General features: G+C 43.9%; 1 protein-coding gene across 1 annotated transcript; it reads right to left on the bottom strand.

Moving 5' to 3' along the window:
- Positions 1–239: 239 nt before the first annotated feature.
- On the bottom strand, positions 240–20,543 carry LOC138982411 (lanosterol synthase-like). The gene is made up of 18 exons (XM_070355688.1): positions 20,512–20,543; positions 19,437–19,629; positions 19,031–19,169; positions 18,188–18,296; positions 17,421–17,542; positions 16,883–16,979; positions 16,299–16,434; positions 15,648–15,756; positions 13,852–13,970; positions 7,683–7,780; positions 7,189–7,216; positions 6,689–6,745; positions 6,251–6,373; positions 4,267–4,422; positions 3,711–3,807; positions 3,073–3,341; positions 1,575–1,729; positions 240–1,092 (listed from the first exon to the last, which is right to left on the bottom strand). Exons 2-18 carry the CDS (start codon positions 19,623–19,625, stop codon positions 861–863), a joined length of 2,235 nt encoding a protein of 744 aa, XP_070211789.1. The 5' UTR covers positions 19,626–19,629; positions 20,512–20,543; the 3' UTR covers positions 240–860.
- Positions 20,544–22,510: the final 1,967 nt, after the last annotated feature.

Genomic DNA, 22,510 nt, shown 5'->3' with positions numbered 1-22,510 from the left:
GCATGCAGTGATAGTAGAGGAAACCAGAATCATCCACATGTTCAACCAGAGCACCCTAATGTTGCTGGCCATTGGCCACAGAGGCTCCCGCCAACTTGCTATGTGGGTAGAGGTGAGCAAAACATTCCTTGCTTAATCCCACATGGAGAAAACTTGCAGTGGTAGTGGAGGCAGCCAGAATCATCCAAGATTTAACCAGCTGTTACCTAATGTTGCTAGCCATTGGCCACAGAGCCAACTTGCTATGTGGGTAGAGGCGAGCAAAACATTCCTTGCTTAATCCCACATGGAGAAAACTTGCAGTGGTAGTGGAGGCAACCAGAATCATCCAAGCCTTAACCAGCAGCTGTAACGTTATGTTGCTGGACTCTTTTGTAAAGGGCCTATAGAGCCATAGGAAAAAAGGCACTTAAAAATGTCCAGTTATTATTATTATTGTTATTGGCCACAGAGGCTGGAGTCAGCTTGCTGTGTGGGTAGAGGTGAGCAAAACATTCCTTGAGAATCTTAAACAAATGAGGGAGAGCGCTGTTAGATCTGATCAACAAAGGGAAGTAAGCACTCTAAGATGTGCAATAGAGTAAATGACAGTTATTCACAACTATTCTCCTGGCACCCGAGAGAATAACAAGCTATGAAATGAACAAGCGACTTTCATCCTCATGCAAAGCATGCAGTGGAAGTAGATGCAACCAGAATCAAATGTTCAACCAGAGCACCCTAATGTTGCTGGCCATTGGCCACAGAGGCTCCAGCCAACTTGCTGTGTGTGTAGAGGCCAGCAAAACATTCCTTGCTTGCTCCCAGATGCAGTGATTGTACAGGCAATCAGAATCATCCACATTTTCAACCAGAGCACCCTAATGTAGCTGGCCTTTAGCCATAGAGGCTCCAGCCAGCTTGCTGTGCGGGTAGAGACGAGCGAAACGTCCCAGGGCCCAGACGGAGAAGGTGTTGCGGTAGCTGGTGTAGCTGATGGCGCATGACTTGTTGAACACCCCGCTGATGTTCTCCTGGGGCCAGTCACCATTGTCCAGCTGTCCGGCGATCAGTCTCTTCACCCCCTTCTCCAGAACTGACAGGTCAGGAAACCTGTGTGACGAGAAGTATATACAGGCAGTGTTACATATTGTGTCTTGTTTGGTTTTGAATTTTAGATGAGCATTATAAATCAAAACCTTCTAAAAATTATAGTATCACGACAATAATTTTCTTGAGAACGCTTAGGTTTACTTACCAGCACAACTCCGATCATGCAAACGCTTTTGAATAGCACATTACAACTATCAAATCAGCAATGCAAATGCGTTAAAACGATACAAATCTGTCAAATTGTGCAAAAGAGCATCCCCCAAAAGTGGAGTATGGCTGCCTACATGGCGGGTAAAAACAGTCATACACGTTAAAATCACAAGTGTATGTGGGAGTTTCAGCCCATAAACAAAGAAGAAGATGTAAAAGAGCTACAATATAGTAAGCTATCCTAGCTCACATTTCAGCACTTTTTCACATTTGTGCTCGGTCCTTGCTACAATGATCACCGTCACACAGCAGGAAAGTGTTTTATGACTTACCTGACAGCCATGAGGGCCAGCAAAGCCCAGCTGGTGTTCACCACTTGTGACGTCTCACTCTGAACGTACGCTCGCTGCTCACACGACTCAAAGTTCTCCCCCCAGCCGCCGTCTTCCATCTGTTTCTTCATCAGAAACTCACAAGCGAGTACCACCTCAAATCAAGACAGAAACCACACCAGGCTTGGACTCAGGAGCAAAGTACCAAATAAAATAGAAATACATGTATGCATCTTGAAATTGTTCACTACAACAGCACAAGACACTTTATCAGGCATGAAATGTAGTCTAAGCTTACTGTCAACAGTTAAAACATGAAATGCACAATAGATAAGGTCTTCATGCGCTAAGCAATTAATCTCCATCAAAAGTTAGTTCAACCAATTACACTAAAAAGCAAATTTTTGCTTTGGAGAATTTCTCTTCTTTGTAAATTCGCCTTATGACTGCTTGATAACTTGACAGGTTAGCTGTATGTCATGTTTCTGCATTAAACTCTTATCCTTCAGCATACAATTTTTATTCTATTTTCTTCCTTTATTTAATCATCTCTGTCTTCTTTTCTCTCCGTCTTTTTGTTCTTTTTTGGCAGTTATTTTTAACTGATATTACAATGTACAATGAAACACAGAACAAGCTGTTGGTTTTCACACCTTCTTTCTCAAAGCCATTGTCAGCACGACCTAATGAAGACAAATTCTGTTTCCAAAATAATAAAAGCCATGGAACATGCTATAAAACTCATTGTAATTCAATCAAGTTTGCGTTTTAATGAAACAGATCCTGTGATTGGTCAGAATGCCCCAACTCATTAAAAATTACCGGTCATTACTTGTCGATAACCACTCGCTAAAAAATCCATTAACAACCTGCTGGCGAGGCGCATTGATACAGCCGCAACTAGTCTCGGTTAGCTTTGAGGGTCATTTTACAAGTAGGAAATATGAAGGCCAACGAAATACCGAGACCATAAGGTATGCGAAGTGATGACGTAGAATACGTTACGTAAGTTGATGCATGAATTCTTCCGGACTACGTCAGTCAATTCCAAAGATCGCTTTTGTGATGAAAAGAATTTGTTTTAGAGTTTGCTGTCCAGAAACCCGTCAAAAAAGAAGGGAAAATGTATGTAAAAGAAAACAAAACAGGAGCAGAGATACACAATAGGAATACAGAGACATATTTCTTGGGACTTGACCCTTGCAGGTAGGTGGACTGAAAGTGGTGTGTGAACAGAACAGAACCAATTCTGTCTGTTTACCATCGCATGAAAGCAGGAAAGAGATCGTCATCAGATTGAATTACAATAACATTAAACATGCTTCCATTTGAAACTTCTCGGTCTTCATTGTGGATTGACGCCCTTCCAAAGTCTAATTGAAGCCCGACGGAGCGAAGCGACGTGGGGCTTCAATTAGCTTTTGTCGGGCGTCAATCCCCAATGAAGACCTCGAAGTTTTAAATGGAAGCATGTTAATGTGTAATTAGTATTTCATACCTCCGCATCAGCCTTGCCATCTTGGTAGACTTTGCCACTGTGCGCATAAGCCTCTAGGCCAAACCAGGTGCCGTAGGTGAAGCAGACGCCCCAGGACCCTTCCCATGATCCATCAGGCCGCTGCTTGGTGCGCACATAGTTGAGACCATCGTCCATTGCAAAGCGGATCTCATCGTGACGATACTCGGGGTAACGCTCCATGAAAGCTTGAAGTGCTTGCATGCAGGCAGATGTGCACTCCACATAGGTGTAGTCAATCATGATGTCACCTGGAGTAAAAATGGACGAAAAGTATGATAAGACAGAGTTATGCATGCAGTGATTTTGAATGTAGATACCCATGGTTTAAGGAAAGAAGAAGTTTGCATTACAAAGTTAAAAGTAAAGTGAGTGATAAAAACAAAAGCACACACACTGAGCTGTATCCACAAGGCATAAGTTTCATGTGCTGTGTTTACTCCTGTTTCAAATTCTAAATTTACCTATCACCTCTATTTCAAATGTCTGATCACCTGAATTCCTAAGCCATACCTGCACATAATTTCTTCTAGCGAGAGAGAGAAAACAAAAAGCAACAAACAATGCAACCCCATACTAACAAATGACAACCAAAATAAAAATATAAAAATACTACCCACCAAAGACTTCAGAAGGGTTGAGCAGTTCCAGCATGTATCCCCCTCTCTTGTCCTCATAGGTTGCCCATCCTCCATCACTGCATCTCATGTTCAGCAACTGTTGATGTAGTTGGTTATGCTTAGTGGCCATTTCATGCAGTTCGTTGTTTAGGATAAAGCTACTCTTGTAAACATAAATACTGCAGCAAGGACTTCAAAGAAAAGCTTACGTCATTAAGGTCAAAAGCATTACTGAAAATCAAATTTGATACCAATCAAACAGATTAATTTGTAACCTTGGTCAACAGAATCACATGAACAATTATTATCCAAAATACCTTATGCTGATACTCGAGTTTACTCTCTGGTTACCTCCCTTCCACCATTTGGCGCAACCTCCAGGATTTGAGTATGTTATGTGCGTGTGTTTGTGTCCGCGAGTGTGTGCATAAAGCATTCTTGTGTGTGTCTGTAACTGTTATGGCTTTGCATTGACTGTTTCATTGTTATGCATTCACACAGCTGTATAATCTCACAAACCTACCACAGCTATGTATGTATCATCTTAGAAACGTACCACGTCCACAGCACCATAGAGTCGTTCTTTAGCCACCAGCTGCTTGGAGTCCAGGAAGGAGCACTGGTCCTGTAGAGTCAGTAACGCCTTCAGTCCCTCTGCCGTGCAGTCAGATACGATCCATCCGCAGTCTCGCGTGCTGAACGGAAAGCCATCCTGTTTTGAAGTTTTAATTGTGTAATTATTAGTTATTGTAACCAAAAGATATACAGAGATTAGATGAATTATCCTGCAGGTTCTTTATTTGAAGTTTTAGATTTTGTGTTTTTGTGTGAAGTTTTTACTTTTGTTTCCCTCCTTTTTGAAATACAGTACATGAAAATTTGAAGACATGCAGAACGCAACTGGAAAGACAATCAAACATGTTGAGCTCTTCAGCAATTTACAGCAGTCCCTGCAATGTACGGCCCCCGGCGTGAGCGGACACCTGACATGTACGGACACATTTGCTCGGCACGGAGTGTTTTCCTTCTATATTTGCCCCCCCTTAAACGGACACCTGCAAAACGTGGACGCGGACACTCATTATCGGTCCCAACAGCAGGTCATACCTCTAATGTACGGACAGACCATCGTCAAATTTTCACCACAACAAAATCAATAACAGAGCAGTCCGGCTCTTGGTACAAAGATCACAGCTGCAATGGCGTGATGACAGTCACTGATAACTTGAGTGCACGTGTACCCATCAGGAGGGGGCGGGGTAGTTTTGGTCAGGAGTGGAGTACATGCGAAGATGCCAACATGCACTGTGCTCTTTATTCTTGTCTGTTGGACGTAAACAACAGAAACCACAGTCGATGAAGGTCCTGAGCGAAAGAGAGTGAAAAACCGGCCACAGTTCTCAGCATCGTGTGTCTGTGTGTAACCTCTTTCATTGACAAGATACTCTTGTTTCCCCTCAGCCTTGACCAGTGAGTCGGTTGCCTAATCTGTGAACCCTTCAGTTGTTTTGCTTTGTCAAAAGTTAGGACACAGTCAACTGGTTTTGCTCTGAGTGAACAGACTGCAGCTGGCCTCTCTGGCCACAGCCCCGAACAGTACATGGCTGGAGGGAGTGAGAGAGAGGGAGGGGGGGGGGGATGGAGGGGTAGCTGGCTAAACTCTGTGGGGTGTCCGGTGTCACTGCATGTCAGCAGGAAGAGCATTGGAGAGAAATAGAGAGGTGTACTCTTCCACACAATTTCCAAGCATCAGTTGTCACGGCTTGGCGTAGGCATTAGTGAGGGAGAGTGGGAGCTGTGTTATGTACTGTGTATTTTCGACTGAAGAGTGAAAAGTCACTGCCATGCCACATGATCGGCATGCAGTCAATAAAGCCAGACAAGAAGAAAATAAATTACATGATTATGACATGCAGCTCTATCTGCTGCTATTTATTCAAACTGGTTTTCAAGCTTAATCTTGCAAAGCATCTGCACACGCTCCTCTGTGCTGTGTTTGTGTGGCTGCTTTCGTATGTCAGTGCATGGCGTATGTCACTGCCTTGAGGATTTATTTTATCTCTTCTTTTCAACACTTTTCATACAAATCATTTTTAACACTTTTCATACAAATCATTTTTACAGAATGTTTAAAGAAGTATTAGGAGTTTTTATTGTTATTGTTTAGTAGCCACAAGAAGTGATTAGCATTGACTCAATCCTGTTGTTTGTGTGTCTCTGTGTGAGTGTATGGGGGAGGGGGTGGTGTGGTCACCCCTCCCGTGACCGGACACCTGCAATGTACGGACAGTTTTGCTATGGCCCAAGGGTGTCCGTTCATGAGAGGGACTGCTGTATTCTTCTTTTTAGATTTCATTTAACTCAGCCTTTAACGGTTAACACCATTCCCTTTTGCTGCCTATATTTAGGTCCATGCTATTATACATAAAGCTAACTGGGGGAGCTTAGAGCACAAGGTTCTGTGAAAAAAAAATTCCAAGGAAAGAATAACAGAAGAAGATCACAATATTATGTTAAGCTTCACAAACTGTGAAGTGAACCTTATTCATCTGCCTGTAGTATTTCTGGTAGTTGGGTGGGTTGTCTGGGATCTGTGTGAACTTCAGAAATTCATGTGCCTTCTCCAAACATGGCTGCAGCTCCTTGGTCTTGTCTGCACTGGCCTGAAAAACATGAAGACAATTCAATTACACTGTACACATTTTTTTCTGTCAATTTACTGTATTCAGGTGAAGATTCAAAGTGAATTGTTCAGTTTTGTTATCATCAGTATAATTGTTTAATACAGTTTTAAGCATTGCTTACATGCAAATTGAAAGATCACACCTTTTGTGTATGTGTGTGTGTGTGTGTGTTAGTGTGTGTGTGTGTTAGTGTGTGTGTGTGTGTGTGTGTGTGTGTGTGTGTGTGTGTGTGTGTGTGTGTGTGTGTGTGTGTGCATGTGTGCGTGCGTGCGAGAGACTTTAACATATCAATACCTCAAGCAATGCTGTGACTGCAAACGCCGTGTCCCACAGCTGAGACCCATTTGTACCCTGTGCAAAACATAATGTCGTAAGTATTACAGTCTAACAAAAATCGAAACCAAAAGGGATTGTGCCAAACACATCATAACTACGTTTGGCATGAACTCCTGTAACAAATAAACAAACAAACACAATTGCTAAACCATGATTTAACTACGGTACATAACAAAATGGATACTCTTACAAAGTGTTGTATCCAAAAACAATACCTATAAATTTCCAATGCATTAAACCTGACAGTACATATCAAATGTTACCACCAAAGCATGTGTTCTAACAAAAATGTCCTTCAAATTTATTCAAAAATATATGGTTGATAGTTATTTTGAAATTTAAAAAAGGAAATTCAAAGGAACTAGTGGTAATAGTGCCGAAAGTTTGCAAAACTAAAAAAGAAAAAGAAACATTGCAGGAAAAAAGGAAAAGAAAAAACAAAGACTGATCTTACTTACACACATCTTCATACCATCCAGGCCAATCCTGAAAGATAATTATAGTGTTAAGTTTGATAACCAAACAATCAAATGAAAAGCTGAGCTAAACAAAATTGACAGGCGAGGAACTAGCAGTTTCGACTTGAAAGTGAGTCAGTTTAAGTACAGTGGTATTTGAATTGGTGTTTCAAAGGATATCTCTGGACACAGGATATCTGCACCGGTCCTTAACACAAGGGATCTCCATAATGAAATGCACAAACAATGAACTAAGGCCTCTGGCTGTTCCTCAAAAAATGCCTTCATCAGGTGTAATACAGTGGTACCTCCCTTTGAAGACCCTCCTGTTAAGACCATATTTTCTCAGACTTTTCTAACCTCTGTAAATTTACCTACATTTTAAGACCCCCTCCTTGGTTAAAGGAGTCCACTGAAAAACCAAGCAATACATACAACAAGTTTAAACCAGAGGTGCCACTGTGACACGACATGAAAAGCAATGCAGCTCCTACCACAAGTAGTCCTTGACGCGATCCTGGTGCATCTTGAAGTCTGGGTGGTTGGGTCCATCCACGTGCCATCTCACCAACATTTGAATCACCTTGGAGATCTGTCCACAGCAAACCCACAGCAAATGGATATAAGTTTGAAAGGTAACAGTGAAAGTCAAAGTGAAACGATACGGAAAAGAGAAGATTATAAAGACAGAAGTGATTTTATTTAGCTTCCTACCTTCTCTCTGGAAATCTTCACCTTTTGAATACTGAAGATCTGGGCGGTTTTCATCTCTGTCTTACTTACGAAAATGTTAAACATGATTTCATTGCTTAAATAGTTCATAATAACTATAACAAAACATTAAAAAAAAGTAAGTACCGTACTTTCCGGGTCATAAGGCGCGACTTTTTTCCTCGAGTTCGACCCCTGCGTCTTGTATAACGAAGCGCCTAATCCGTGTATGAAATACGAAAAAAATCAAAGAGACCGCTTGAGTACCAGTCAAACAACTTGTGATAATGCATGTTTCAGCTACTAGGTACTGCCCTGCCTTTGATCTGGCCGCACACACAGATTTCCACTCTGTTAAACTCGGTCACTGACCGGTCACTGACCCCGATGCAGGAAGTGTTTCCTCTCTCAGATATGACAGGGGAACCACCTCTCATGGCAAAAACTGGGTCGTTGACCCCTGGGAAGAAGGTCGTGTCTTTTAAAAAGGCCACCCAGCTATCGCAATGCCTTTGATCTGGCGGCACACACAGAGCACACATATTTTCACTCAGTTAAAGTCGGTCACTGACCCCGATGCAGGAAGTGTTTCCTCTCTCAGATATGACAGGGGAACCACCTCTCATGGCAAAAACTGGGTCATTTTGGTGCGCCCTATCGGCCCCCTGCGTCCAATGGGTGACTGGATTACAATTTTTTTTAAAAAGAAGGGGGTGCGTCTTAGATAACGAAGCGCCTTGTCACCCGGAAAGTACGGTATAAGAAAGACAAAAAATTACAGTACAGAAAAAAACAATGTTAAACATGATTAAAAAAAAAATGAAAAAAGCTGGTAAGGCCAAAAAGAAAAATATGTCTGTTTCCGGTAACATCGCCCAAAAAAATAGGGTCGGTCGGTCGTTTTAAAACAATTTTTTTTTTTACCTTTTTCTTACGTTTTGTTAACGTCTTTTTACGTGTTTTTTTAAACGCTTCCTTAGTTTACTTACAATTATTTAGCACATGTTTTTGACCCAGATATATTGAAACTAAATAGCCCAACGAATGGTTGTGTGATGCGCCCGCAGCGTGTTGGCATACATACATGTGCTTGTCACATCCCGCTTTCAGCCTTCACCGCCGGCTAGCCAAGCTGCTTGCAGCACCGGCGAAAAAGAGAGCAGCCTTGCGTAAGTCTCTCCCTGCCAGTAAGCCTCTCCACAACAAGTCCTATGCAAGCTTTAAAGCAACCCTCCACGAGGTGTTGGGTGGTAACTGGGGGCCTTATGTCCCCAGGCAGAATTGCAAGGGCGCGGAGGAGGTTTGGCCCCGAACATGCGGCAGTGCAGGCCCACCGGTGCGTGGACACGCCCTGGCGCCCATGAACCAAACCCCCAGGTATGGGTTACCTACAAAGACTCTACGTCCCAACGGCTGACCAGGCGGATGAGGAGAGTGTACTCCCAACGGCTGTGAAGGCGGAAGAGGACCCTTAGTCTCACATCCCAACGGTAAAACAGGCGGACGAGGAGCTCCCAACGGCTGTTTTAGCGGATGAAGATGCCCCATGTTTTTGCTGCTTTCACAAGCGCCGGGTTGGAAAGACTCGTCAGCCCTGATAGGCAGCTTTCCTAGGAGAAGGACACTCGGAAGTCAAACCCGGCCAGATGAGGGCCGATAACCGTGTGAGGAAACTTGTCTAGGACAAGGAAAAGTCCAAAATCACACCCACGAAGGCCTACCGAAGACGGAAGACACTGACCTTCAGGGTGAGGTGAGAACCGAGTGTCTACGCATCACCGACAAATATGGTTGTGTCGACATCATTGAAACGTGATGGTGTCGTCTCTGTGGGCAGCCAGGCAGAGACGGTGCCGGGCCCCCAGCCTCAAAGGGGCCCACCCTCAGCGACTGGTATCTCTGACCCCCATCATGTAGCTGGTACGGGGCAGAGTAAAGCGACCGGCTATAACCTCAAGATCTGTCAGTGGAATGCTGAGGGAGTCCGAGCCAAGAAGCTCGAGCTCCAAAACTTCCTCAAGAACCAAAACATCGATGTCTGCTGTATACAGGAGACTCATCTCAACCCAAATCATCGCTTCTCCATCAGAGGCTACGAGACCTTTAGAAGAGACCGAGATAATGGGCCAAAAGGAGGACTTCTCACCCTGGTAAAGAACACCCATCCAGCGGCGGAAATCTACTCTGCAGGCGAAGACACAGAAGTCCTTGGAATTAAACTTCTGCTAGAAAGCAAACCATTGTCCATTTTCAACATCTACTCCCCACCACCAAAACAGGTCCGACTCCAAGCTCTTCAGCCTGAAAGAGAAAGGTGGATAATTGTTGGAGATTTCAACAGCCACTCTCCCAGTTGGGGCTACCCGAATCTTGACCACAAAGGCGAAGAGGTGGAAGACTGGATTATCACCAATCAGATGGTGCTCATCAACCACCCTGATGACCCCCACACCTACTACTCCAGGGCGTGGCGAATAACAAGCTGCCCAGACCTTGCCATCGCAACGGACGATGTAGCCAAAGTCACGCGACGACAGGTGGAACAACAGCTAGGAGGAAGCGACCACAAACCTGTCACCCTCCACATTGAGCAAGACTCTAGGCCTTCCAGCAGAAAGCAGTGCCCAAGCTGGAACTACAAAAAAGCAAATTGGACAAACTTCCAAAGCAAAGCAGAAACAAACTGCAAAAATCTCAACTTCGGGCAACATCACCTAAACAGCAAAGTAGAGTTCTTCACTGCAGCCATCCTGAAAGCAGCAAAGGACTCAATACCTAGAGGCAGAAGGAAGACCTACACCCCTGGTTGGAACAACGAGCTCCAACAACTCCACAACACCGTCACCGAACTCAGAGAGAACATGGAACAGTCCCCTACAGACCAGAATACAGCCTCTCACAACAAAGCCAAAGCAGAATACACACGCCAGAAGCTTCAACAAACTCGCGCAGCATGGCATGAAAAAACCTCTTCCCTAAACCTGGAAAAAGACACAAACAGGCTGTGGAAGCTCACCAAGCTGCTGAACGAAGACAACCCAGAACGTCGGCAAACTGTCCTAGAGTCAGACGGGGAACTCCTCACACAAAAGAAAGCAGCCAACCACCTGGCACATCACTACCAACATGAGAGCAGTGTCAAGCTTCCACGAGAACGGACAAGACTGGCCAGAACACAAATACAGGAGCGGCAGAACCAGAGACCAACGGATAGATGCATGCAAGAAGCCATCAGCATGAATGAAATTGAAGCCGCCATCAAACAGCTTAAACCCAAAAAAGCACCCGGACCGGATGGTGTCACCAATGAAATGCTAAAACACCTCGGACCTCTTGCCAAAAGAACACTACTGAAACTCTTCAATGAGTCATGGAAAACCGGCACTGTTCCAGCCATATGGAAGAAGGCAACCATCATCCCTATCCACAAGAAGGGAAAAGAAAAGAAGAACCCAAACAGCTACCGACCAATCAGTCTCCTCAGCTGCCTGGGCAAACTCTTGGAGAGAGTGATCAACAGAAGGCTCCTTTACTTTCTTGAAGACCGTAACATTCTGTCACCAACACAAACTGGATACAGAAGGCACAGAAGCACAGAAGACCAGCTAGCCCTCATTGCCCAAGACATAGAAAATGCGTTCCAGGAAAAGAAAAAAGTCGTCGCCGTGTTCTTTGACCTGACGAAGGCTTTTGACAAAGTGTGGAGAGAGGGCCTTCTGCTGAAGGTGCTCGAGAGCGGGGTTTCTGGAAGGATGTTCAGATGGATCCGGGGCTTCCTGCATGAAAGATCAGCAAGAGTCAAGTTGGACGGACACTTGAGCCACAGTGTGAAGATGAGAGAAGGAGTTCCCCAGGGAGGCGTTATATCACCAACTCTCTTTCTCCTGTACATCAACAACATCACCACTGTTCTCCCCCGCCATGTCTCCAACACTCTGCACGCAGATGATCTTGCCATCTGGAGTACAGCAGACCTGGCCACATCTGCAGCATGCAGGATCCAGACAGCTGTGCACGACGTACACCAGTGGACAGAAGACTGGGGTCTTCAGGTCAGCGAAGTCAAAACTCAGGCTACTGTGTTCTCCCTCTCCACCACCAAAGAGAAAGTCACCATCAAGCTCGGCGACAGAACCCTGCCCCAAGTTGAGACTCCCACTTTTCTCGGGGTAAAACTGGATCCACGTCTCTCTTGGAAGCCCCAGATCGAAGACATGGAGAAAAGGGGGATCAAGAGGCTTGCCTTGATGAAGAAGCTCTCGGGAACACATTGGGGGGCCAACTCCAAGATACTGAAGACTGTGTACACAGGAACAGTTCGCCCAGTGCTGGAGTATGGGGCAAGTGCTTGGGCAACCGCAGCCAAGACGCACACCAACAAACTGGACCGGGTCCAAAACTTTGGCCTCAGGATAATCCTTGGGGCCATGAAATCTACTCCTATTGCCGCAATGGAAAAGACAGTTGGAGTTGAACCCCTTGAGAGCCGACAGCGAAGCAAGCTTCTTGCACATGCCGAAAAGATGAAGAGGCTACCAGACCACCCCCTGCATGACAAACTAAAAAGCCTGACAAAGAACAGGCTAAAACGGAAAAGCTTGAACCATCTTGTCAAGGAAGAGCAACGCATGCAGGCTGACATCTTGACGGCAAACATCGAACTGTGCGAGAAACTTGATCCAACCAACTGGCCCCCAAAAACCCTTAAAGCTGAAGTCAGAACCACCATCCCTGGCATTACTGTGAAGGGAGACCAGAGTGACGCTGTGCTGAAAGCTCTGACAATGGAAGAGATCGACAAGCGCTACCCTGCAGCTAGATGGACACACATCTTTACCGACGGATCAGCTGAAGACGCCACAAGAAACGGAGGATGTGGCGTATTCATCAAGAAACCAGGCCTGCCCCCATTCTCGGTCTCAGCATCCGGAGGGAGATTGTGCTCCAACTACAAGGCTGAAGTTCTGGCACTCCACAAAGCCACAGAGACAGTCCTGCAGTGGGAAACCCGTCCCAAGAAAGCTGTCTTTCTTTCAGACTCTTTGTCAGCACTCCAGGCCTTGTGTTCGGGCAATCCAGACTCGACCATGGAACACCTGATGCAAAACATCAACACACTGGCCCAAACCACAGCGGTTGTCCTGCAGTGGATCCCTGCACACACGGGGATTGTGGGCAACGAAGTGGCGGATCGGCTGGCAAAGGAGGGCAGCAAAACTGAGCAGCAACCCTCTAATCTCACTTACAGTGAAGCCAGGACCCTAATCCGAAACAGGCAAAAATCCACCTTCAAAAAGAAAAACAATGGATATAATCCACACGAAGATGCCCTCCATCAGCTCACTCGTCACGAGCAGACCATTGTCTTCCGCCTCCGGACAGGCCACTGTGGACTAAACAGCCACCTAAAAAGGATCGGCATCAGACAGTCGGCCCTGTGCCATTGTGGAAAGGCGGACCAGACACCGGACCACTTCCTGCAGACCTGCCAACTCCACTGCAGTGAGAGGAAACATGTCTGGCCCACAGGGACATCGCTGCACACCAAGCTATGGGGCAGCACTCAGGACCTGGAAATGACAGCCCACTTCGTCAACATCACGGGCCAAAGAATCTAGACACAGCCATCGTCGAACGCTGAAGAAGAAGAAGAAGAAACTAAATAAAGTATACTTGACTTCATATTTTTTATTTTTTTATTTTTTTGTGTGCGAAAAGCGAAAAAACCCTTTAGGGTCGGCGCTTAAAAATAGGGTCGGTCGGGTTACCGGAAACAGACATATTTTTCTTTTTGGTCTAAAGGCTTGTAAAACTTTCGTAAAGAACCAAAAAATAAAGCTAGAATCATACAAAGTAGTTGTCTGGAATGTACTTGTCAGTAAAATCATCAAAGCAGCTGAGAATGTCATGGAAATTTAGCAACGCAGAACTGTTAGTTTTAGTAACACTTGCCGGTCCAATGCTGATGCATTTTGTGAAGGCGTCATCTGCACAGATGTGTTCATAACACTCTTTCAGCGCTTTCTCTCTGAATGAAGAACTGTGGAAACCCTCGTAGAAATCCAGAACAACTACAAAACACAAAAGAATGTACATTAATTTAGTTCCTGTCCTTAACATGGCGAAGTTATACTACCACGAAGTATACTTCCCGGAGCTGGCCACACGAAGCTTTAGCACTGAGTTTTCAGTAAAAAGGCTTGGGCGAAGTCTTCGCTAAGTCCACTTTGGGCTCAATTAAGGACTGTCTTAAACAGAATGCCGATTAGTAGTATCTGCTTGAAAGCTCAGAACTAGCTCAGAACTTCCAGAAAGCAAATCCTGCTCTACCTTCAGGAATACCTACATTGTGTATACAAAATGGACAGTACTTAGCCGAGAACGAAAGTGAGACATCACATACATGTCCTTTGTCCTTTTGGCTTCTGATTGTTGCATTTGAAACTTCACTGAAGACAGCTTGCGTCCTCAAGGTCAGTGCATCACTCCGTCATGTGGCTGTTTCTAACTTGTGGCCCCATTGAGGCAGGAGTATTAATTTAGAAAATGTCTCCTTGTCTGTTGCATATGCATATCAGCAGTCTTGATAGCACCTATCATGACTTTACTTACAAAAAAAAGTCAGTAATAGTGCGTTGCAAAGATAAGGGATCCCGTACTCAGTCTACGCAAGACTAAGTACGTCTGAGATTTAACAGACAGATTTATCCAAAAAAAGGCATTGACAAAAAACAGAAGGTTGCTGCCAGTGTTAAACAAATCTAAACAAGTCGCGAAAGGCGAAATTACTACATTTAGTCAAGCTGTGGAACTCACAGAATGAAACTGAACGCACTGCATTTTTTCACAATGACCGTAGTCCGCCGCTTGTGCATAACGGAGTGAAACTGACGAGCCTGTTAAGCGCGGTAGTGGTTTCGCTGTGCTGCATAGCACGCTTTTCTGTACCTCTCTTCGTTTTAACTTTCTGAGCGTGTTTTTAATCCAAACATATCATATCTATATGTTTTTGGAATCAGGAACCGACAAGGAATAAGATGAAATTGTTTTTAAATCGATTTCGGAAATTTTATTTTGATCATAATTTTTATATTTTTAATTTTCAGAGCTTGTTTTTAATCCAAATATAAAATATTTATATGTTTTTGGAATCAGGAAATGATGTAGAATAAGATGAACGTAAATTTGGATCGTTTTATATAAAAAAAAAAAAATTATTACAATTTTCAGATTTTTAATGACCAAAGTCATTAATTAATTTTTAAGCCACCAAGCTGAAATGCAATACCGAAGTCCGGCCTTCGTCGAAGATTGCTTTACAAAAATTTCAATCAATTTGATTGAAAAATGAGGGTGTGACAGTGCCGCCTCAACTTTTACAAAAAGCCGGATATGACGTCATCAAAAGTATTTATCAAAAAAAAAGAAAAAAACGTCCGGGGATATCATTCCCAGGAACTCTCATGTCAAATTTCATAAAGATCGGTCCAGTAGTTTGGTCTGAATCGCTCTACACACACACACGCACAGACAGACACACACACACACACATACACCACGACCCTCGTCTCGATTCCCCCTCTATGTTAAAAAATTTAGTCAAAACTTGACAATATGTAAAAAAAAGAAAGAAAAAAAAAGTAAAAAATTACATAATGAATTATTGTTAAAATGGTGAATGAACCCAAAGAGAAACTGAGAATAATTTTACAAAATCAAAGTAAGGACAGCAGACTACAATCACTCACCATATGCGACCTCTAGTAGTGTAGAGTGTGGCATGTAGAGGTCAGCATCTGACACGTTGCTGCGCATGGCTTTCCAGTTGATAGTGCTGTAATCCTGTGTGTACAGCTCCTGATAAAATGTGCACAAACATACATAGTCATATGGCTACCAAGATACACACATGCACAGAAACTAACAACACGTGCAGATAAACAATGCTTTTGAAAAAAAAAAAATCTTTATGGATTCCAGTCTTTCTGTTTTGTTTTGTTTATTTTCTTGTTTTCTTGCAAGTATATTCCCCACAAAGACACAAACGATTTATTGTATAAAGCTACACAATTCCTCATGCACACACACACACACATGCATGCGCGCACACACACACACATGCGTGCGCGCACACACACACACATGCGTGCGCGCACACACACACACACATGCGTGCGCGCACACACACACCACCATTACCAACCAAACCAATTTAACCCCTCCCCGAACTCTCCCCTATCCTCACAGAATCCTTATTGAGTGCTCAAGTAGGTCAAAGCCACACACACACGCACACACACAAACACCACCACCACCACTACAACCCAACCAACCCCCCTCCTCCTCTCTATCTCCCACCCTCACTCGACACTCCACCCTGACGCCAACCTATCACCTACCTGTCTGAGAGATCTGATGAGGTCATCTTCAGATGCAGAGATACGACGGCCATAGCAATAAGCCATGGGGAGGTAGACCTGACGGCAGTGACACCACAGCTTGGAGGGATGGAACGGCAGCCATGAGGGGAACACCCTGCAAGATTTAGACAGGGTTTCCAAGACACAAACATCAGAAATGAAACTATCAAAAGAAGTACAGTGGAACCCCCCCACCCCCTTTTTAGACCACCAAAAAATAAGATAAATGGGGGTAAATTTATATACTTTATGAATAACAAATCTGACAAGATAGGGTCTGAAATACAAGGAGGTTTTAAAACCAGGGTTCTATTGTACAGTAAAGAGAAATAATATAGATGCAATGCAGTGCCATCTATAAATGGCGGTTACTGACTTACACAAACCAAAACATGCTGTTCCTCCCCTTCACACCACTAACGCCTAAATTCAATGGTACTATAAACAAAACATTTTAATCTCTGGCCGAACAATAAGCTTTGAAACAAAATTAAATTAAGAAGAGAAAACACTGGTGAAAACAGAACATTCTGAATCTCAAGTGTGCACCAATGAGTCCTTACCACATTTCAGGAAAGAGCGAGTGCATACCGTCCCAACTGTACACATTCAGAACCGCCAGCCAGAATTTGCCCCAAGATGGAATGGCACTTGCTGTCCCTGAAAGTACAGGGAAAAAGCAACACATCCTCCATGAACACAGAGCCAAGACAAACGACCTTTAAAACACATTCTAACGGCAACATGTTCAATAATTACCTTGCTGAGATTTAACAGGCTGAAAGAAACACACACACACACACACACACACACACACACACACACACACACACACACACACACACAAAAGAGAGAGAAATAAAATTGAAGGACCAAAAGAAGAAAAAGTCAAACAGATTTTTTCTTTGATGAAAGAAAATGTTTTTGAAAAAGTAAAGAGAGAAAGAAAACGAAGTGGAAGTACAAAGTTATATTAGGACAGATTTTGAAAGAACTCAGGATGGGTGTGTCCATGCTGATGACCTTTGGCTATTTCCCTTTAGTCGTAGCCTTACATCCTCATTTTGACACTAATGCAACTATCAACCAGCTTGAACATACCTAACTTATGCAACAGATTTCGGGCCTTGACAAGGTCCGAGTCATCTGGCCCCACTCCAAGAAGTCGCATGGTGACGTAGTTTAGTGCACAGCCAAACACTGTAGGTGGTCCTTCAATGTGCCTGTAGGAAATCAGTCAGGCGGTTAGCATGGGCAGTCTGTTCAAGTCCTGAGCAGGTTATAAAAAAATATAAAAAACCAAGCAAACAAAGTGGAAAAGAAACTTCAAACAGAAATTATAACCAAAAAGTATTGCAGTGTATAATTAAATTGCATTATGTCCAAAATTTCTCAGTGTCTCAGTCTCAGGTTTTAATCTGGTTTCTGCACATATCCAGGGTGAAAACACAGGCGCAAGATCAGGCACCAGCTCATTTGCAGGAACGGGGGGGATCAAATTTCATATGGGATGAAAATGACAGAGTCAGCATGTTACGATGGTAACCTTGTTGTTTTTTACTGCTGGCTATTTGTGATCTGCTAGAAGATTTCAACTGGATGTACAAATATCACTTCGTCATAATGTCAATATCCTTTCCATTTGTTTCCTCTTTGGAGAATGTCCTTTGACCTTTCTTTCAAATTTCACATGTATCATGAATATAGTTCATCATCCCCTATGAGTTATACCTAGGCTATGACAAAATGGATTTCCCGTAGCTATTTTCTGTGGCATTGCACCACCTTTCATCAAACTTTCATCAGCAAGAAAGTGAAAACAAAGTGACAAGAGTATCAACGGCATTATGTTACACAAGTTCACTCACAGCCCCCAGCCCCCATCAGGACACTGCACTGAGCGCAGGTATCGGATCATCTCCAGTCGCTGGGGGTCTGTGAACGGTGTCTGGGTCATGTAGCATACAATCACCAGCCCTGGTAAAACAAAGTTAAAAATGCTCCAATTAAAACAAGCAGGTTCTTTTTGCTACTCTTTTCATATTCATTTGTATTTACTGTTTCACTTTGTTTCTCAAAGAAGGATGCCTGCTGATAATGCATGTTGTGGAACACAACTTCAGTCCCGTCTCCAGACACATTCAAGACATTCTTTGGTGATCTTTTTCAATCAGAATGTTTTGTTACTACAATGAAAAAAAAACAAAAAAAAGCTGGATGTATCATAATCCATGAATATATTTGTCAAATAAAAAGCACTGCATCTGTGTATATATATATGTGTATATCTAAATGAGCTGAGGATCAGGGTGAGACAAAATCTACTCTTGAATTCATTCTGTAAAAAACGAAAAAGAAAAGGCTGCATTTGTTTACAAGTACCACAGAAAGATTTTAACCGGGCCATTTCATACACAGAAGGCTCTAACAAACAAACCTGTATGCCACTCACAATTAAAACAAACACTAGCATATCTGTTGATCACACCTGCAAATACAGCCCCCCTTCCCCCCTTTTGAAGACTTTTTTCTTTTTTCAGACCCTAGTTGTTCAGATTATCTAGTCATAAGCACCTCCATTTTAAGACGCTAGTTGCTCAGATTATCTAGTCATAAGCACCTCCATTTTAAGACTCCCTCCATTTTCAGACCTGATTATCTCAGATTTTTAGAGGTTTTAAAATGGGTGTTCCACTGTTTATGTGACTGACCAGGCATCAAGAAGAGAGGGCCCCCATAGTCCCCTGCCCAGTGTCCATCCTCGGCCTGAAGTTTGCTGTAGAAGGACATCCCGTTCTGTGCTGCTTCTGCTGCTGTGTTTGCCTGGGGCAGTGATAGGGCCAACTCACCCTGAAATACACTCAGTGCTGCATTGTTTGTAAAAGTAAAAGTGACATTAAAATAACAATTGAAGAAATTATTCAATTAGAAATTTGGAAATGATCATTATAAATATTGATGATAAATATGTGTTCAGAGATGTATACAAACATACCTCATACACCTACTCCCAACAATGTACACACCAACGCTCTCTCTCCTCTCCTCCTCCCCTGCCCCAAAAACAAAATTACACACACACAAAAGAACGACTTAAAGCCCAGTATATATACTTACAGTATCCAGACCAAGCGAGTGTTTTTCAAGCAAGGTCTGTGGCCGAGCACCGTCACCATCACCAATGTACGACCACACCTGACGACCGCCCTCACAAGTCAGTCGCCATTGTGTCAAGTCTGTCGCTGGCTTTGTCTTGAATGGCCCACCCCTGTTACGCTTCATGGTGTTCTTGTATTTGTACCCCATAGTTCTGAAATGAGCAACCAAGTTATGTTTTGCAGAGAAGATGCTCTGAAAAATCTAAGCAAAAAAACACACAAAACTTTCGACTTCAAGAAGATACTTATACAGGATGTCATGAAATGGCATCATACATTAACTAATTCAGAGACAATTAATCATTCTTCACATATGACCAGCATCCAGCAAGAAAAATGAAAACAAATGCTGTATGAAAGTACAATGTACAGGTACCACATTGGTATTATACTTACAAATCCTGTCACTTGTTCATATGCACAATAGACAGACATACAATACATGCGGGACTGTACAAAAAAAAAGTCTAGAATATTTATATCGCCCTATTTATATAGCAGCTGATCGACATGTGCTCTCGATTAGTTTCGCGACCAGCAAAGAAGTGCAATATTTAAAATACAAGTGCACTTGATGTACTCATACAAATGCTGCGATAAGCAACGTCGCGCTACAGCCAACCGGCCAATCAAATAGGGCTGACACCAGGCACACGGTGTGTGGTGAGAGTGAATCCCACTTCTCTGTTAGAGGTTCTTCTTTATCAAATGTTCCCAAACGATACTGCTATCAAATGATTAAGTCCACCTTAAACATAAAGTATTTGCCTCTCCGTGTGTGTTTCAACTTCTGAAACCAGAGAGACTGATGTTAAAAAAAATAACGAGAAAGAAACTGATTATTCGTAGCAGACGACACGTTTTCAGTCGTCTTTTGCTTCGTCTTTTGGAAGCAAAATACCGTTTGCTAGTGAGTTACTTATGAATGGCTCCTTCTCGTGTTAAAACTCAAAGTAAGGGTCTAATTTTCGAATAAATGTAATTGCTTGTGCGTTTAGAGTACACAGAAATACAGATTTAAACAAAGCACTTACGAATGTTCAAGTCGAATCGCCTGATGTTTCAAGGGAAGTAACGCTGCGAAGTCTCCAATGTCTAATAACCGAAACAGGAGCCAAAAATCGTAGGCACCGGATTTTGTGATTTTGCTCGTTTCAACAAATACAGTCCACACAGTGGAGTTGTCCTCATGTCGGTCTCTCATTATAACTACTGAGAAGTGTGTGTGTGTGTGAGTGTGTGTGTGTGTGTGGTTGTGTGTATGTGTGTGTTGGTGCGTGTGTCAGTGTGGTGGCGGTTGTCAGTCAGTCAGTCTGAGTGTCGCCGTCAGTGTGTGGCCGCGGGTGCGTGTGTGTGTGTGTGCTATCGTTCACGGGTCGTGCATGCGTATTAGTGTCTATCTATCTGTTTGTAAGCAGTGTGCCTTTCTTAGTGTATCATGTGTTTGTGCCCGTCGACTGTGTGTGTCCCTCGGTTCAACTGAGTTGTGTGTGCGTCGGCTGTGTGTGTGCGTCTAGACGGTCAGTGTGTGTGTGTGTGTGTTTCTTTCTTTATTTGGTGTTTAACGTCGTTTTCAACCACGAAGGTTATATCGCGACGGGGGTGTGTGTGTGTGTGTGTGCGTGCACTGTGTGTATGCGTGTCTGTCTTCATGTGCGTATGATTGCCGGTGTGTCTACGGTCTATATCTTGTCAGTGTTTGTGTCTATCTCTGTAAGTACCCCTCTGTATTGTGCGTTCACTAGTGTGTACTGTGCGTGTGTGTGTGCAGTGGCGGATTTAGGGGGGGGGGCTAAGAGGGACCGCCCCCCCCCCCCCCCCCTTCAGGGGAAAAAAGGGAGAGAGAGAGACAGAGAGAGAGAGAGAGAGAGATATGATTAAATGACAGTTTCTGAGCTCAGGTGGCCCTAGATTGCAGCATTTTGCTTCCTTGAAAAAACAAAATTACGGCGGGGGGGGGGGGGGGGGGGGGCATGCCCCCGGACCCCCCTTGCATGTTCAGTTCAGCCACGGTCGGGCGCTTCGCGCCCTCAATTCGGGCCATGTCAAAGTCGTGTGTGCATGCGTGTATTTGAAGTATGCCTCTGTACACGCGTGCCGCGTTCGTGTGTGTGTGCGGTGTGTGTCAGTGAATGCGATCGTGTGTGTTTGCGCGCGTGCGTTAGCAAGATAGGCAATTGGGCTTTAGTCTTGTATAGTGTAAGTATGAGACATTACTGCACTGACACACTGACGTGACCCGGCTACTTGCCCTGGGCACACACAAACACGCATGCGTGCACGGATATAAACACACGCACACACGCCGTTGACACACACACACCAGGGACGTAGCACCCGGTAGGGCATGTAGGGCGACCGCCCGACCACTTTTTCCGTAAAAAAAAAAAAAGAGAGAGAGAGAGAGAGAGAGAGAGAGAGAGAGAGAGAGAGAGAGAGAGACAGAGAGAGAGAGAGAGAGAGAGAGAGAGAGAGAGAGAGAGAGAGAGAGAGAGAGAGAGATCTACCAACAGAACACCCCACGTAGTATTCACGCGATGGCATAAGGTCGGTTTTTTTGGGTTTTTTTTTGTGTGTGTTAGTCTTGGTCAACTGCCGGAATAGGATGACGTCTTATTTTGACGAGAACGTCACACGTGACGAGTTCCGTCAGGCCATTAAAGTATTGGCGCCAATTTAGTGAAAATTGCTTCTTCGTCCGTCTGCTCCCATGAGAAACAATGGAGATAAGAAATGTTTTGTATATTCTGTGTGTGAAGCTGGGGTCAGACTGAGGGGTGAGTGATTGTGTGTCAACCGTAAGTACGCCATAACAATTGAGTAACACAGTAACTTGTGGGGTTAACAGTGGCACATGAAACAACATGTAGAGAGAGAATTGAACAATGGACACAAGTGTGCATCCTGGTTGTGATGGATCGAAAACGCGCTAAAAATATTCTGACAAATCCCTCTATTTTTCAGTCATCACTCAGGCTGGCAATGTTGATGGCTGGACGGATCAATAAATTGCTTGTTTAGAAGTAAACCAGT

Source organism: Littorina saxatilis, linkage group LG12 (genome assembly GCF_037325665.1).
Source record: "Littorina saxatilis isolate snail1 linkage group LG12, US_GU_Lsax_2.0, whole genome shotgun sequence".
Lineage (NCBI taxonomy): Eukaryota > Metazoa > Mollusca > Gastropoda > Littorinimorpha > Littorinidae > Littorina > Littorina saxatilis.
Note: the sequence above shows the minus strand (reverse complement) of the source record. Positions and strands in the feature narration are given on the sequence as shown.

Bases quoted from the DNA above. Each gene is read 5' to 3' on its own strand.
- LOC138982411 (XM_070355688.1), bottom strand. From the start codon at position 19,625: ATGGGGTACAAATACAAGAACACCATGAAGCGTAACAGGGGTGGGCCA. The intron at 7,217-7,682 runs GTAGGAGCTGCA...ATTATCTTTCAG, and splicing joins CGCGTCAAGGACTACTTGTG to GATTGGCCTGGATGGTATGA. The intron at 1,730-3,072 runs GTATGAAATACT...TCTTGATTTGAG, and splicing joins ATGGCAAGGCTGATGCGGAG to GTGGTACTCGCTTGTGAGTT.